This window comes from Lissotriton vulgaris, chromosome 7, assembly GCF_964263255.1.
Source record: "Lissotriton vulgaris chromosome 7, aLisVul1.2, whole genome shotgun sequence".
In the NCBI taxonomy this organism is placed as follows: Eukaryota; Metazoa; Chordata; class Amphibia; order Caudata; family Salamandridae; genus Lissotriton; species Lissotriton vulgaris.
The window spans coordinates 601,212,452-601,229,888 of NC_141695.1; the positions used below are offsets into that span (position 1 = coordinate 601,212,452).

At 44.2% G+C, this 17,437-nt stretch overlaps 1 protein-coding gene across 3 annotated transcripts in view; it reads left to right on the forward strand.

The window, feature by feature from the left end:
- The window catches only part of ACOX1 (acyl-CoA oxidase 1), a 207,941-nt gene that overhangs the window by 100,980 nt on the left and 89,524 nt on the right, over positions 1–17,437 (forward strand). For 2 of the 3 annotated variants that reach the window (XM_086930717.1, XM_086930715.1), the window contains exon 4: positions 15,967–16,074. In XM_086930717.1, coding sequence (XP_086786843.1) covers positions 15,967–16,074 — 108 coding nt within the window. Of the gene's footprint in view, positions 1–12,590; positions 12,752–15,966; positions 16,075–17,437 lie in introns of all 3 variants that reach the window. The other variant, XM_086930716.1, reaches the window with a different exon arrangement.

A 17,437-nucleotide genomic window follows, 5' to 3' on the forward strand; every position in this document is an offset into this window, starting at 1 on the left:
GGAATCTTGATGTACAGGGTAACGCACAAAAAAAATCTCAGAGAGAACAAGCTAAAAGAGACGACCAACATACAGCGGGAAAATGGAATGTAAATCAACAAACATCTGGAGAATCCATGGCATCAAAGAAAAAATAAGGGAATACACTGAGGTGGTGAAGAGCACAGTAAAGATTGAATATCCAGAAGCTTTGCTGTACAAGAAAATGAGATTTGACTCACCTTTAACTACAGTAAAAAAGAATCTAATAGGGAAAAATAACCATCCTACCACTATAAGAGATGCTATCGTTTCCAGACTAAGGACCTTCATCCACCTGCGGACCTTCAAAACACCTATAGTCGTTGTATGGCCCTGCAGTTGGGGTGTATCCTACCCCCTCTCTTCCAGAATGCCAGCATCCAAATACCAGAGGAGGCAGAAAAGGAAAACTCCAGTGAACGCGAGTAGCCAATGCTGCACCGGCCCAAGCTGGCACAGTGGTCAGTGGAGGGTTTGCTTGGAACTATTTTACTATGAAGAAGTTCAGCTTGTTCCATTTATTTCTTAAACTCGAGGCAAACATCTGCCGAAAATAAAGCGGTCAACCCTGTCCTGTACTGTTCGATCCTGGCAAGTAGGAGTGCTGAGCAGCGAGGCTGAATGAATGATCAGCCCCTTTGTCCCAACAGCAGTAAATGCAACAAGCATTTACAATGCAATGGTTTCGCCTTTGGAAAAATTTGAGTTATTGGCATTGTAAATGAAAAAATTTGTATTTATGTATTCGTTTTGAAAACAGTTAAATAAATGGCATTGTCATTTACATTGCCATTAGCAGTATGTGTTTATGGGCCCAGGTGAGTATGGTAAAATCCCGAGCAGGTGAGCCTGCGCTCTATCAGGCCAAATCAATGGAATAGCACCCACAGTCCTCTCACGAAAAAATGTATGTCTGATGGCTTTCGCGCACATACACCAAAGAAAAATTCTGAGCTAAGAAAGGAAATACAAAACACGTTTTGCAAATGCATTTTAGGTAAACATGTTGAAAGGAAAACATAGGGGAACCCCTTTTTGAAAGCACAAGATACAAGCCCAACCTTCGATCCAAACTTCAGTGTCTTGCTTTCAGGTAGTGAATAACTGGCAGCCACATCCATTTGGAGCAGGGGTGTTGCGTAAGTGAGGAGCTGCAGTATGGCCCGCGCGACCGACTCCACTGGAAATCTTGATGAGTGCAGATGACTATTTAAATCTTATGTTCTGTTCCCATGGTAGCCCAGTCAGTTTCTCCTCTGCTGCTCTTTAGAGGCACACTCACCAAACCCACTTGCTGGCAACCGTGGAAAGGTTTTGCAATATGCCGCTTTTGAAGCACCAAATAACATTGTTAATTAAGAGACATGCATAAACTTTTAGCAAATTACCCTAATCTACCAATGCGTTTTTCCAAGTTTATTGCTGGAACAATACAGGTTTTAAATCTCTTCTACTCTTCTGTTTTACTCAGCCATGGGCGAGGAGAACGGTCAAAATGTGCAATCTAAACAAATTAGCGGTTCCTTTAGTAACAACATTATGCAGGATTTATGCAGAGCACATGTTAGAAAAAGGTCTTATACATTACAATACAGAGTAGCACACTGTGCTAGCAAAGCGGACTCAGCAGACCAGGAAGGGGAGATTCTGTAGGGAGAGTGGCAGCCATTTCGACAGTTTGGGATCCATGTAAGCAAAACCATCTGACCAGCACCTAGGAGAACAAGGAAAGGCACGGACAGCGGGAGGGAGGGCAGGAAGACACGGACAGCGGGAGGGAGGGCAGGAAAGACACGGACAGCGGGAGGGGGCGGGAAAGGCACAGACAGCGGGAGGGGGGGCGGGAAAGGCACGGACAGCAGGAGGGGGGCGGGAAAGGAACGGACAGCGGGAGGGGGGTGTGGGAAAGGCACTTATGTTTTAAAGGATTGGTAAGAATCCATCAAGCACAGCTGCACAATCAAACCGGACATATCGAACAGTAAGTTACTTGTGTAGAACCCCTAGCCATTGATCAAACATTGCTGACTGTCCATTTCCGAATATGTGCCGATAGTCCTAAAAACGTTTTTAAAGAGGGTCAATGAGACTTCCTGTAACTTCCTGCTCTGATGCAAGCAGACCTGCAATACTAACTCATGCACAAACGACACAAAAGTAGGCAAAGCATAAACCTGTAAAATGAGACCGTGGAATGGCACGGACAGCAGGAGGGGGGGGCGGGAAAGGCACGGACAGCGGGAGGGGGGGCGGGAAAGGCACGGACAGCGGGAGGGGGGCGGGAAAGGCACGGACAGCGGTAGGGGGAGTGGGAAAGGCACGGACAGCGGGAGGGGGCGGGAAAGGCACGGACAGCGGGAGGGGGAGCGGGAACGGCAAACGGCAAGAAAAAGCACTCACCTGGACTTTTTCCGGCAGCGGTCGGCCTGCAATGACCAAAACAAACCTTGTCCCCCCAAAAAAAAAATAGGAACAGCCCACCGCAGCGATGACGATCAGAAAAGGGTGGAGAGGGAAGAAATCCCGGGAACGCCTACGAATCTGGTCCGGCCATGACGGACAGATCTCTGTTCCAATGGCTAGCCTCCATTTATAGAGCTAGCCAATGGAACAGAGGGCGGATTCCCAAGCCACATAGTTATTATTCTCATTAGGTTTTCGCCTGCTCGAAAAGCTGCGCAGTGCGCAGCTTTCACTTAGGCGAAACCTAAAAAGAATGGGTGCGCACACACTATGGACACTCGCTGCTCAAGGGTGTGCCGTCCAATCAAAGTATCCACTCTTTCTATCTTCTTTATTTTGGCTTCAAGACAGCCACCCGGTTTTTTAAATCTAAAAGGTCAGGGCCAAAGACTAAGCAAACGCGTTTCGTTTACCGCTGTAAACTTCTTCACAGATGTTTACATCTGCGTGTGGCCGGTTGCAGCTTGTATGTCAATTGTGACACGGATCAAGCTGCCATCTATGGGGGCGGCGTGGCCTTAGACCCAAAAGGATCAGGCGTTTGAAAGAAAACTGCCACCCCGCATACATACAGAATATTCATGTATGGCGAATCAAATACTGACGAGAATCTTTTCATGGCACACCGGCTCGCTTTGTACAATATGAATGCCCTGAAGAAGTTGACAGTGTTAAACGAAAAGCGTTGGCTTTTTCTTTTGCTGTAAAATTTTGATTAACGAAACCGTGTGACTCTCTTGATATGAAAATAAAGACGATATGGAACAGTGGATACTTTGATTGGACCTCACTTGACTTACTTCTGTTGGTGCACCACTATATACGTTTCCTTTTAGAGTCTTAATAGGATTTGCACGGTACTGGCATTGTGCACACACTGCAGCTGTAAGCTAGGGTACCATTCAGACACGTGTCTTGCTTTCCCTGTGATCTGTGTCCGTGCTCCACTATGAGCACAGTTTCGTATGGAATGTTGCTCTCTTTCTTGGAGTGTAAGTCTCAGAGTTACACCAGTTGAAACCAAAGGCTGAGCAGGGAAGCCCTCTGCTCCTGGGGGGGTATCCTGTGGGTACATTCTTTACCTGTACGTAAATCTGATGTTTTGTGAACCTATCTTGATGCATGAATAGGGAGGCTGCGTATTTGTCTGTGGAATCCAGTTTGGTTACTAAGCACAAAGTACTTCACAACACTGGTGACGAGATTAAATAATTCCTACATGTGAAAGAAATCAAAAGAGGAAATAGATTAAATGTTTGCGCGCCCTACCACTCGCTTCAACATCAGACAGCCTCATGGTGAAGCACTAGTCAAAAGAGATTAACTAAAAGATCCGAGCTGCTGATCGATTTCTACCAGTGCTTCGAAAGAATCTGCAGACTTCCGAATACAGCACTTTGAAGTGGTGCTGGAAGTGCAACAAGGTGAAAAGATGCAGCCAAAGGAGGACTGGGGAAAAGATGTTAAATGAGACTCCGCAGAGGCACAGGGTCAACGCAGAGCAAAGTGCAGAAGAAGATGGAAGTGCTGTTAGAAGAGCCTACTGTGGAACATCCCTGCATACTACACAAACTATGATGTACTACATCACCAGATAAACCCTATGGCCCTGACTTTGCTGTACATCTGATGACCACTTCCTGCAACCTACATTACTAGATACACCCTACACCTTGAACCACACCTAACTCCAACATGTGCACCATCTACACCACCAGCTGTGTTCTGTTCCTGTAGCTTACAATGTCATATATACATAGAACATTGAATGAATGAATGTGAGAGTTTAATAAAGCAAACAGCTACTCCAAAAGGAGTGTCCCGGCGCTGGAGAATCACATGACTGCTGATAAAAGATGGTTTAGCTCCCAAAGAGCCAATTTTTCAGCAATTTCCTGAAACTCGACAGATACTGGGAAAGTTTGAGGGGCAACGAAAGTTTATTCTATGCCTGTCCCCCCAGATGGCTGAAGGATTTACCCCCCCCCCACCCTCCACCCCCACGTGCCAGACGCACCTTAGGGACGCATACAGACGCCCCCAAGCTTGATCTGAGTGCCCTTTTCGGGGTGTACCAGCCAACACATCTTCTGAGGTAACTAGGTCCCTTATTTGAAGAGCCTTAAAGAACATTACCAACGCCTTAAACTGTATCCACTCCCTGACTGGGAGCCAGTGGAGGGTCTTAAGATGAGGTTCCATATGGGACCTCGGTTTTAAGAGGTGAATAACCCTGGCTGTGCCATTTTGCACCCCTTCAGTCATTGTAGGAGACAGTCCGGCAGACCTAGATGGAGGATGTTCCTATAGTCCAGTCTTGATTTAATCAGTGCCTGGACCACCTACATTCCAACAGAAGAAGTGGAATGCACTTTCTCACCATTCGAAGTAGTCCAAAACAGGTTCCAACCAAGGCCTGAACTTGGGCTTACATAAAAAGAGCGTCATCAATTCGGATTTCCAAGTTTCTAACTATAGGTTGAGCCACACTGGGAGGAGAAAATTCATCCGGCCACCATTGACTCCAGTCCTGCACTGTGGGCTGGCCAAAAAGGACTATTTCTGACTTGTCGGTTGCACTTCAGCTGGTTTTCCTCCAGCATTGCCCCCTGTATGCTACATCAGCTATTTATTAGTTACAATATCAACTATTCCTTACACTAATTCCTATATTGTCACATACAATCTACACCACGACCATCAACACCTGTTTTCCTATGCACTACACTGGTATTACACCACCACTTGCACTCAGAACATCTAAAATGTAAACCATACACCACTCTCTGACCCCAATGTCTTTTCTTGACTCTTATTTATTGAGGAGGAAGAGCATTTATAAGGTTTGTATTTAATTTGTTTATCTTTTTTGTTTTATAACCCAAACTTCAATGCAAACATTAAGCCATTCTCTTGTCATCTCATAAATAATATATGGGTGGTGAGGTACACTTATAAGTTTAGATATATACAACAAAGAAGACACATTCCCGGCTCCTTGTATAATTTTACAGCTATTTATAGTTCTCATGCCCAATGTGCATATTAATTTCTGTGGAGGACATTCAAACAGAAAATTCTGTGCTGAGCAAACATATTGTTGATATTAAGAGTATTGTCAGTTTTAGGAGAATAGATTTCGAGTACAGCATGTATCACTGGTGGCTGGCAATTGAGGGGACTGCACATCTATAGAATATACTAGTAGCCCGCCCCGACGTTGTCCGGGGGCAATGAGGCTTCAGGGCCAACCGCCCGCCTAGGCCCCCGCCCGCTCCGACATTGTCCGTGTCCCGGAGCCACCTCCCGCCCCGGCCCCGACATTTACGTGTCCCTTTGCCTTACCTGAGCCGCTGCTCCTCCCCGCGCTCCTGACTTCACCGCCGCTCTTCGCCGCTCGTCACCGCTCCTCCCTGCCTGTCCGCCACTCCTCTCCACTCCTCCCCGCCTGTCCGCGGCTCCTCCCCGCGCTCATGTCCGCCGCTCCTTCTCGTCATCACGCACGTCGCGGCCAGCGCTACGTCGCAGCCAGCGCTACGTCGCGGCCGGCGCTACTTCCAGGGAACTACTTTTTTTTAAGTTACATTTTTAAATTTACATTTAATTTTTATTTTATATAGCCTATGTCCATCTGCACACCCTGACGTTTTCAACGATGTATCAGGTGTGTGGATTGGCGCTGTGGTTCCAGAGTTTACCTGGCTCAATGGTTTGTGTTCTCTCTTTATAATAGTAGTATAGATTACATGAGTAAGAGAGTTGGCCGTTCTGTCATATTGAAATGGGTGGGCTTTGAGAGCAATCTTGAATGTAGTTGGCTGAGATGTGTTCAGGAAAGGGGTCCTAAGTGGATGAAAGTGATAAATGGTGCAAACTAGGAGGTGAGGATTAAAAAGTACATATTTGTAGTCGGGATGTATTTAGTGGCGAAGTAAATAAGAGAGGTGCTGTGGAACATTTTTAAGACCTGAGTTAGTATCTTTTATAAAGGGCCCCATTTGTTTTGCCAGATACCAACTTTAGTGTTAATAAGGACTGCAAGGTGTTTCTGGTAATGCTAGAGGGGTCATGCAGCAAAATGTATGACATAGCCAAGCCAGAAAAAGGAGTATTTTAAGCCCTGCTAGGAGGCTGGATAGTTTTGTTTTTTTCTCCAAAATGATTGTACCTACAACCTGGGCGCGCTGTCTGTAATGAAGATGAACCACTCGTTTCATGTTGGAGTTTACGAGCAAGCCAGGGATTTTGGCTGATTGCGGAGGGTGGTTGTGTGACCAGTTGAAAAAGATTAGAAGCGTGCAGAGTAACCACTGCAGATGATGCCAGAAAAGATAGGGGTTCTATATTGGGAAGTTCTAATTAGAAAGCAGAGCGCCTTTCTTTGTCGCTATTGGTAGTCGGAGAGTTAAGACTCAAGGTAAAAGAAGAATGATGGGAACGTGACACATTTCCATGTGTTCCGTAATAAATACCAAAAGATCATAGAGGCAGACAGAATACAGGAAATAGAGAAGTGAGCCAAGACTGAGCTTCTAGGGATGGCTGAGTGGAAAAGTGGACAGATGGGTAACGGAGCAGTGTGAGCGGTATGATGAGAAATTGCATAGTCGAGGGCCGGTGAAGCATAACGCGAGTCGGGTATAGTGAGTGACTGTTGAATGACACTGATCTAGAAGACAAAGGGTGGAGACTTGGGCCTTATGGTGTTTAAGGGTGAAAAAGTTGAACTTCCTTATAAGATCAATTTCCATCAAATGGGGTGTGTGAATGTATTTGTTGATGCATAAAGTCATACTTGTTACGATGATTAAATACTTTAGTTCTACCGCAACTGTAGTTCCACTGCAACTACTCCACTACTCAGCACCCGAAACCCTTCCCCAAATAATTTTTCCGTTGCCTCAAAACAAACATGTCCTGCCTGGCATTGGCAGGCAAGCATCCCAGGGTGAAATGGGAGATACTGACTTTACCATTCAAACACTGGTTCGAAGCTCCAGACTTCAACTAATACTGTATCTGTGCTCAGGCCCACTTTGCCTTCTTCTGGCACTTTCCTGTGCTATTTCAACCCTATTTAGCAGTGGAGGAAGATGTGAGCAGCCCCCTAAAGCTAAACGCTATGCTATGTTTGAGCACAGGCAAGCCCAGAGGAGAGATAAATACAGTACACGATGGGCAGGAGATCCTAAATAGAAGTGCTTTACTCTGCCACTGTAACCCAAGCCAAAACCCAGGTCTTTCTCCACCGACTTGCGAGCCCGTGGCCTTCTCTTAACTTGCCATGCTCAAGCTAACTACATTAAATTACTTATTCCCTAATGGGAAGTTATTAACCTTGAAGTCTCACACAAAACATACCTTGCTCGATACATTCCTCAATGTCAGGTTGTGATACGCAAGCAAAACCATCTATACACAATTCCTCGCGCAACATCCAGCCTTCACTGTATGGGAGGCCTTCACCAAAAAGACGAGTTTCTAGAATATAAAGGGAAAGACAAAAGAACACACAATTATGTGACCACAAAATCAAACAACATTGGGAGACTTATGTCACTCACCTCCATCACAGATGCACAGTGGGCATCTCGTTTTTGATTGACTGGACAACTTCCAACTACAGACTCTGATTGATGCATTTCAGATCACTTCCCTGTATCACTGGGGTGGATAGGTGTTTGGGGGTTTTCCCCGATTTATCATTCCTGGGAAAACATTTTCATTGCACTCTTCAGCATGATGGACCTACATTCACCGCAACCGGCTTGAACTCACACTGGTGCCGTGATTTCCCTCTACTTCGTTTCTTAACCACAGCACTGAAGAGTCACACTGTTGTTAAGTGTGACGAAACACGTGTCGGCTGGTTTGTTTTCATTTGTATTAATCCAATTTGAAATACAATCCATACCACGTGAAACCTTGGAAGTCGACCTCCATTACTTTTATAAGAACATTATTGTATATATTTGGTTTTGACCACAAAGCCTAACTACTCCTTAACTTGTAAACAGGACTTTTGTCCCATTGTGTTGTGTGGGTCTTGACCCACACTCTTGCAGGGGTTGTTTCTCCTCTGGATTTAGTTCCCCTGACCTGTTTGCACCGTGGACATATAAACCATGTTTTTCAACTCCTAAAACAAACACGCAAGAGCGCCACTTCTTCCTGTACCCAATCCAAACCCTCCACAGTGTTTTCATCTCTCAGAATGGCTTTTGCTCAGGCCATAGTACAGAGTCTGCTCTCCTGGCTGTCAAAGAACACCTCAGCGCCGCATTTGACATGGTCTCTCATCAGATCTTGTTACGCAGGTTAGAAGAAGCCGGTGTTGTGAGCTCAGCTTTGACCTTGTGCGCGTCCTTTCTTCAAATAGGACCTTCCAGGTTATAGCCCCCCCCCCCTATTTGCCTCTTCATACCATGCTAATAGGCAAGGGGTCCCCCAGGGCTCCGTCTTTAGCCCTTTGCTTTTCAATCTTTACGTTCAACCCTTGGCAGTCTTGGCAAGGAGCAGAGGGCTTACCATTGTATCATATGCTGATGATACACTGCTAGTGGTGGCTCTCTCGGGCAACATTGGAGTGCAGCATCTAAGTTTCGGGAAGATCTCACGGCTGTTGCCGAATGGATGACTGATAATTGTCTTCAACTGAACTCCAACAAGTCAGAGATCCTGTTGGTGGGCAATCAACAAGAGCTATTGGGGGACTGGTCGTGGCCAACCATACTGGGATGCGCACCTACTCCTAAGCAGGCGGTGAAAGATCTTGGAGTCTGGGTAGATTCGGGTCTTAGTTTTCAGCTCCAAACCATAAAAGTCGCAGGGACCTGCTTTGGCATACTTGGGGGGCTTAAACTGCTGCTTTTTGACCCACCAGTCAGGCAAATGATTATCCAGGCCTCCATTCTATCTAGACTTGACTATGCCAATGCACTATACCTAGGGGTGAACAAGATCGAGACCCTGAGACTGCAGCGAGTCCAAATTGTGGCGGCTAGAACCCTGTTGGGCCTTCCCAGAACCTGTCCCACCACTATGGCCATCCGTCGGTTGCACTGGCTCCCTGTTGCCAATCAAGTGGAATTTAAGGTCCTCTGCACTGCATTTAAAATCCTGAAACTCTCCTCTACGGCCATCCTGACCAATTTGATGTCACCTTACCGCCCTATGCGCCATCTCCGCTCTACTGAACGACACCTGGTTACTATGCCTCGTACAAGGAAAGTGGCTGCCAAGCTCTGGAATGTAGGCCAGGATGCTAGGAATGACTACCAGAGGCACAATAGTTTGATGACTGAAGGGGTTGAAAGTAGCATAGGAATGTTTGGCAGATCTTAGTAGGAGGGTGAACCCTTGGTGTTTTAGGGAGAAATTAGTTAGTTTGGGCTACTTTGTAAGCTTTTGGAAACTCCACAACATTTCTACATTGCAAGGTAATAATTTATTTGCCTCTCTGAAGGCGTCATGGCTGGTAGACCACTGGATATGCCAGTGATTGTAGAATGGCAGGTGCTAGAATGAGAAGATGTTAAGCCCCCTTACCTCGTTTACCCATGGCGATGTCAAATGTCTAGCAGTAGCTTACTATCACGTCACCCACCATGTTGTGGTCACCATGATGAATATGCTTTAATTTCCTGATGCTTTGCTGCTCTATTCTGTGAGGCTTGTGGTCTTATAAAATTGCTTAACATTTCCTGCAGTGCTAGGTGTCTCTGCCTTCTGTGGAATTGTTTTCTGTGTAGGGACAGCACTGCATGCTAAAATGGGGGATGTCTTGGGTTTTCCTGCACCCTATGTTTGTGTTGAAGCATTGTGCTGTGTTTCATAATACGTGTGCTTCACCCAACTTGACGTTTTTAATACTACTGTTTGTAGGAGTCTGGAAGCAAAGTGTTTGTGTGTGGTGATGATACACATTTATGCCCCTGTGAGATGAGAGCAAAATGCCACATTTATACCTTTGGAGAAGGCATACTGTATCTATGGGCGGTTGGGTGACCGCGTTAACAGAGATATCCCACATTCAGGTTTGGGCAGACTGAGAATGTCCATGGCACGGTACCAGGAAAAGTGCAAGGTGTGTGATCGATTCCTCCCAATATCAACATGCAGATGAAGAGACGGCCGAGTTTAAGGCTATGTAAGGGATGTGTATATGCATTTTGCACGTCTCTGGTTTCTGTTGTGGGCTTCGGTGATGAGAAGGTCTTGTTAGAGCTTGAGCGTGGAGCTTCTGTTAAGACTCACTTTGAATGTGGTATTTAGAGACTAATGTCAAGTGAGCCTTGTCCTGGAAGCAGTGCTGGATCTGATGTGCTGTGAACACCTTCTTTGTTTTTTGTACATTTACTGTGCTTCACCCCAATCCAGTGTGTGTAACCCCTCGTTGCACTAAAAGGAAGTGATGTCAAAACATGTTTGATCAATGTGAATATGCGGCTCAAATGTTAGTTACTGTAACGGGCACACAGCCAAAGATCTTGATTAGCGTACCCACCTCTTGCAGCTCTGATGACGCTGCTCTCATTGATTGCGACAGTATGGGCCATCCCAAAGCTGTCCTGAACAACATCTTGGGCATTTCTTGTACTAAAATCATCTTGGTTTCATGCTGTCAATCTGACTAAATGTTTTCTAATTTCCGCTGGGTATGGAACCCCTCCTCACCGAAATTGCAGAAGTAGATTTCACTCCTATTCTAACTGACGGATAAATCACTGGGTGCACTGAGGTGAGCAGCACTCTTTTTTTTGGGTCCAACAGGTTTTAACAGACCACAGTTTAGATCTATTTGCAGGTAAGAGAAAGTGTGTAGCATGCTGAGAAAGTAAGGGTCAGTTGGCACTTTTCTACAAGTTACTTCTGTGATTTGATGTGGTGATTCCTCTCACACAGTGTACCTCCGATTCCTCACAGTTTGATTGGATCCATGTCAGAATTCCTACAGAATTTGGATGGAGAATGGTATCTCAAGAGATCCAAGGGAGAAAGTCGTCCAGATTTAGGGGGTATATGTGAAATATAGATGTAATGCAATGGTCTTTAGATCACTAACCTAGCAGTGAACCTAGTTGGAACCCAACAGTATTCTGTGTTCCGGCTTATTACACTGAAAATCATGTTCTGCCTATTGCGCACATTGACGGGTACACTGGCGATGAGATGAGAACTGCCAGGTGTCTAAGGGCCAGATGCACCATCCTCATTATTAAACCAGGTATGTGCCAATTGCACACTGACTGGTCGGCAAACAGGGATGCAGTTTGTGAGGTGACACTTGTTTTAATAGCTTGCACCACCTAATGCATATTAAGTGGGCACGTTGCTGCATTTACATTCCCCAATGAGAAAACATTTTTAGTTGTGGGTTTTGAGAACAAAGCGGTCACACACCTGCTGCTAACAATGTAGCTAGAGTGAGCGTTGGATCTAACCATTGGCATTTTTTGGCCAGCATCTTTCAACCATTGACTTGGAGCTTTGGAAGTCCTGTTTACTCCGCCCATTGAACTAACCTTCTATCATCTGTTGCTTTTGGCAGTCTGAGTATATTCTTCCACTCCCGTTTGAGTTCTCGCATTAAATACCTTGCAGCCACTATTATGGTGACAAACCATTGGTTCATACCTTTCCAACTCCTCAGTATGAGTGTGAAGGCCCCTTCCATGCTTCCTCACTTGTGTGATTCCCATAGGGTCTTTGTACTTGCAAACCCAGTCATTTTCAGAATCTGAGTATGTGACCCAAAACAGCCTTTCTACATCCGGCCCTAAATCCTAAGCATTGGTCAAGAGGGAGAATGGCTGAATTCTAAATATCCAGAAAGAAAACAAGAGGAGTGTCGTAAACTATGATATTGGATTAAATGATTTTTAGTTCCTGGAAGTTATGGCTTTCAAATAAGTTAATCTGTCCTAGGACCCAAAGAGAATGTGCTGACCTCTGTTTTAATTTGCATGCTTTCTAATTATTAGAGATCTTTATTTTTGTTGTCTCTCTTCTCTTCCCCTCTCTTTACCTTCGATCTGATCATCTTCCTTGATGCTCTCGCTTTCCACATTACAATTCCTCCCCGTGCCCTTGGAATTTGTTTGCAGTTTTGTGCATCGTGGACGGCCTGAGCCTCTGGATCTTCACCTGGGCATGTTCCTGCCCACCCTCCTTAGCCAGGCAACGGCCGAACAGCAGGAGCGATTCTTTATGCCAGCCTGGAATCTGGAGATCATTGGCACCTACGCCCAGACCGAGATGGGTCACGGTATGGTAACATTTGACCCTTGTTAATGCAAGGGTTTCTTTCTTGCCATGGGGATCTGCAACATGTAGGCAAATGGGAGCCTAAGATTGGTACTGTTCCTTACAGGCATTGCTTCTTGTGAGAACTGCAAGGCAGTTGCATGATACAACTTGATGCCTTGGTAGTAGTATCCACGTCAGTCTCTCTTCTCACTCACTCACTTTACAAAATCTAGGAAGCTAGAAACTCAAATGGCTTAAAGCACTTCTGAACATTGATCATTTATGGCATGGCTCTTCGAGCCTGTATTGTAATACCTTCCCTCCTCTTTTACTGAAAGCTGCAAACCCCCCTCCCCACCCCAACTTCAGGAGCTCTCAGTTATGCCTTGTAGCCTTAACACCACTTCTTACTAGTGATAGCATAAACTAGTTAACTAGGACCCTGAAGTGTCTTAAGTATTTAGCCCTATTTAAGTGCAGTCCTTGGGAGGGCATAAAAAAAGATGTTGGTCCCATGGCAATGTGCAAACATGTTAAATATTTAGTGTTTTTTCAAACGACAGTTCCAACGCAACTCGGAAAATAAGTAGACGTAATTTGTATTTTGAAAGCCCACAAATAAACGTCTCAATGTAAGGTTTAAAGTAGCAGGAAGAGACAAATGTATATAGAGCTCAGAAAACACGAAGTTCACTTAAATAAAGTGCAACAGTCTTTAGAGAAGGCTACATTTCAATTTCCACTAAATTATAATTTTTACCTCTGGTTACAAAGAGTATCTTGAAACTGTAAGTTTGAATTTCTTCTCCTGCACTAGCTATAACACAATCTTATAGATTGATTTCTAATTGGCAGACACTAAATTGCATTTGCCGGTTTGAATTATTAATACATTTTCAGCCGATGGACCGGTGATCCGACAAAAGATGGGAGTTTGTTCAATACAAAAAGGTGACCCATTGGTTACATGACTACCATCAATACACCCTTTACTGTTTTTTTTATGTTTGCTGATACCAGATAGTGCAATTAGCATCCTTCTATACATTTTATCATTGCCAGTCCTTCCTTTGACTTCACTGTTTTCCAAGTTAGCCTTTCCCATGTTGAGCTCCTTATTGTCCTAAAGGGGGCGAGAGTTACCAACACAATATGCAAGCAACACTGCTGTGAAGACAAGCCAATGGTTAAATATTGTCATTTGACTACCCCGTTCTCATTTAAATGCTGTGTACAAAGAAAGCTACATTTGCTTGTAAAGTATATTCCCCATGCCTGCTTACCCCCTCCAAGGGTTCAGAAGGAAGCCAGGATCATTGTGTGAACATTGCGATTTTTGTTGGTATTACTTGGCAGAACTTTGTCTCTAATCTGCTTTGGTGATAGAATGAGCAATGTGTCTGCTTGAGATTCTCTCATTATGATTAAAGCGTATTATGTAACCTGTCATTTGCAGAATTTTCCCTGATATTATTGACTGTAACATCATAGTGTTGTAGGGGTTATGTCTTTCACAGGCTTTCAGTTTAAATAGATTGCAAAAGAATACAATAGAGCAGGGTACAATCCTTTGGCCTGAGAAATCCAAGAGGAGCAGAAATGCCTTAAGTCCTACCCCTGTAATCTGCTTGCTTACATAGATAATCTTTGACAACAGTGTTGGGCGTCGCTTTGCCCCTTACTGGCGATGAACCAGAGTTACTATGAAAGGTTGTGTAGGCCCACTTAGTCAATTGTCTTGAGTTATTTGCTTGCAGCTTTGGCCCATCTAGTCTGTGGTCTTATGTAATGTGCACATTATGCCACTTAGTGCCTTGGTGTCTTCAGAACACAAGTTGGGTTGTAGGTTAAAAATGAAGACCGTGAGTTCTAAAGGTCTATTGTGGTAACATTCTAAAAGATCAGCTGAAGGTTGTAGAGTTTATTCTTAGACATGCTTGACCAAGGTGGTGTACATGTTGGTGATATCCTGAAGCTCTCAGGTGACTATGTTCATATTTGTGATTCTTTTACTGGGTGCTTAGTGTGCTGTTTTCGGACTTTATTCAGTTATTCACTTCTTGGAGTGAGTGGTTAAGGGTAAACCAATCCCGAGCTCCTACTCCATTCATAGGGATGGTTAGCGTTACTTGCACTGTCCATTAATTTGACTGCATCCTCTTTACTTTCTGCAAATAAATGTTCTCATGTCCAGGAGCTGAGCAGTTTTTTCAACAGACCTTCTACTCACACGAATTGTGATATGGAACAAAGGGTCCAGGAAGAGTTTTGAAATGGTCTAAAGTCGTCTCGTTTGTAGAAGTTTGTTTGGTTTCACATATCGCTGATGAAGGCAAAAACTAGGGAAACCAGGTTGCAGCTGTGCTACAATGATTAGTTTCATGGTAAGCAGCAAGTGGATCTCAAAGGAGCTAACCGGCATATCATGTTTGCAGCTGACATTGTTCATTTGATGGCACTCCTTGGGGAATATGCCCCTTTTTGTGGCTGGACTGCAATTTAATTAGCAAGGAACTGTGTGGATGGCATAAATACAGTGGTTCATTCTGTAGAAAAAGAAGGCCGATGCTACAGTCATCTCAGCTGTTCACCATACTGACATTTACATAGTTTCTGGCAAGTATAAGCGTTTATTATGTATTTGTTTAGGAATAATGGAAAAGCCAAGATTTCTCTTTCAAGAAGAGCCCTCCCTTTCCTAGCTACATTGTATTGTAAACCTTAAAAACAGTTGTGCGACAGACACCAGCTTGTTTCTAAAACAAAGTTGTTTAGGTATGCTGGCGGAAAAACTATTGTAAAGTAATGTCAGTACTGCTGTTTTCCCACCCCTTTGAATCCACGTACGTTTATGTAAAGGAGTAGTAGTGACTACTGCGTCTGGACCTCGCGCACCCTTACTTAGAGGTTACAGCTTAATCAACATGGTTGCACTTGTTCACCTCTGGTTAATTGCTCTGCTGTTAAATTTTAACTGCATGACTGCTACTCCTCTTGCTCCTGGATAAATACCTTCCAATTCCCATTTTTCTAGCTGGCTCTTCAAGGTGGTGACTTTGTAACCTGACCTTTGGAAAAGATAGGCTGGTCTTGTGGGAGGGGGCTGCATAGGATATGATGGCTTCTTTTCAGGGTGGGAGAGGGAATTTCACTGTTTTCCTCCATATTTTATGTGGGGGCCTCTTTTGCAACAGTAGCTGCCACCATATGTGCCTAACATGTTTTCACTCATAGGGACCCACTTGCGTGGCCTTGAGACAACTGCCACCTACGACCCATCAACGCAGGAGTTCATCCTTAACAGCCCCACTGTATCTTCGATCAAATGGTGGCCTGGTGGACGTGAGTACCACATCTCATTTCACAAGGTGCTAGATGAGTGAGTAGTGATAACAGTCAGGTGAAGAGCATAGGGATATTTTGGTGATTGGTGTGACTGATGGAGCCATGAGTATTGCTGGGCAAGATTAAAGTGAATTATGTAACTAATTTGCATTTTTATAGGAGAAACCAGATCGTTCACTAAAAAGGCAGATGGAGAAGCAGCTGTCTTTTTGTTTAATGAGGCTGAATTTGAGCAAGTTATTTGCAGTTTGTTGGACATTTAGCTATCAGGTTTTAAAAACTGTTGCCAAATCAAATGTTTATTGAATTAATGGGGACTTTAAACTTCTGGAAGGCAAGTTGGTTAAGAAGTTTGATCTGCTTGTGCGAAGTAGAGGCCTCAATAAACATTATCATTATAAAACAACTAGCATTGGAGTTTACATGCCCAGTTCTAAGTACCCCTGGTAGTCCTCTTCAACAGGTTCTGGACAAACAAAAACTAACGGACCGGTGTCCTGGGTTTGAATTCACAAAGTCCTGCTAACTCTGGCCATTTATAAAAATAGATTGTCACTCTAAGAAAACAATCACTTGATTCCCAAGGATAAGAACCAATGTTCCTCAATAAGCAAACTCTGTATTACATTCTATCAAATGTACAATTAATACAACCCTCAACCGCAAGAGAGCAGTTACAAAACAACAACTGTGACTATCTACAACCTCGGAAGACCGAAATCTAGGAGCCTTATTGGTGTGGGCCGGAAGTGTATGTTCCCCTGTTGAGCCACCATTTCTCACAGGACACACCATCCTAGACTAGTGTGCTCATTGTAGAAACAAGAGCTGGTGTGGAGGAATGAATACATTTTATTGATTTGATTAACAAAAATCATTAAAATGAATACTTACAGTACCAAATTATCCTTTCCAAGGCCATACAACCAAATTTCAATTAAAATAATTCATTTGAAAACACGAAAATACTACTCGTCAGTTCCTTTGGTTTTTGGCAATCATCCTTTTGTGACTTCAAAACAGAGTGAGGCAACACTGAGTTTCAATGTATTATTTACAAGTTATAAACTTTCCAAACAATGCATGTACTGTGGTGTCATTTGTGGTGAAGCAGAGTGCCAGTGCTCCTCTGCAAGTTGTAATTGCTTTTCTTAGAAGCATCGGCCTGAGTAGAGAATAGCATGTACTTGAAAATTCATGGGATCAGCAAACTGTGCTATTGATTCTCTTATGTAGTTGCAGAATCTGCGGCCCTCGTTGCCTGATTGAATTTTTTCCCAAGCTGCTCTATTCTCTTTTATTGACAAAATCATGAACCTTGCATGCAGTATTTGATTTCCACATTCCCGGCTCAAACCCT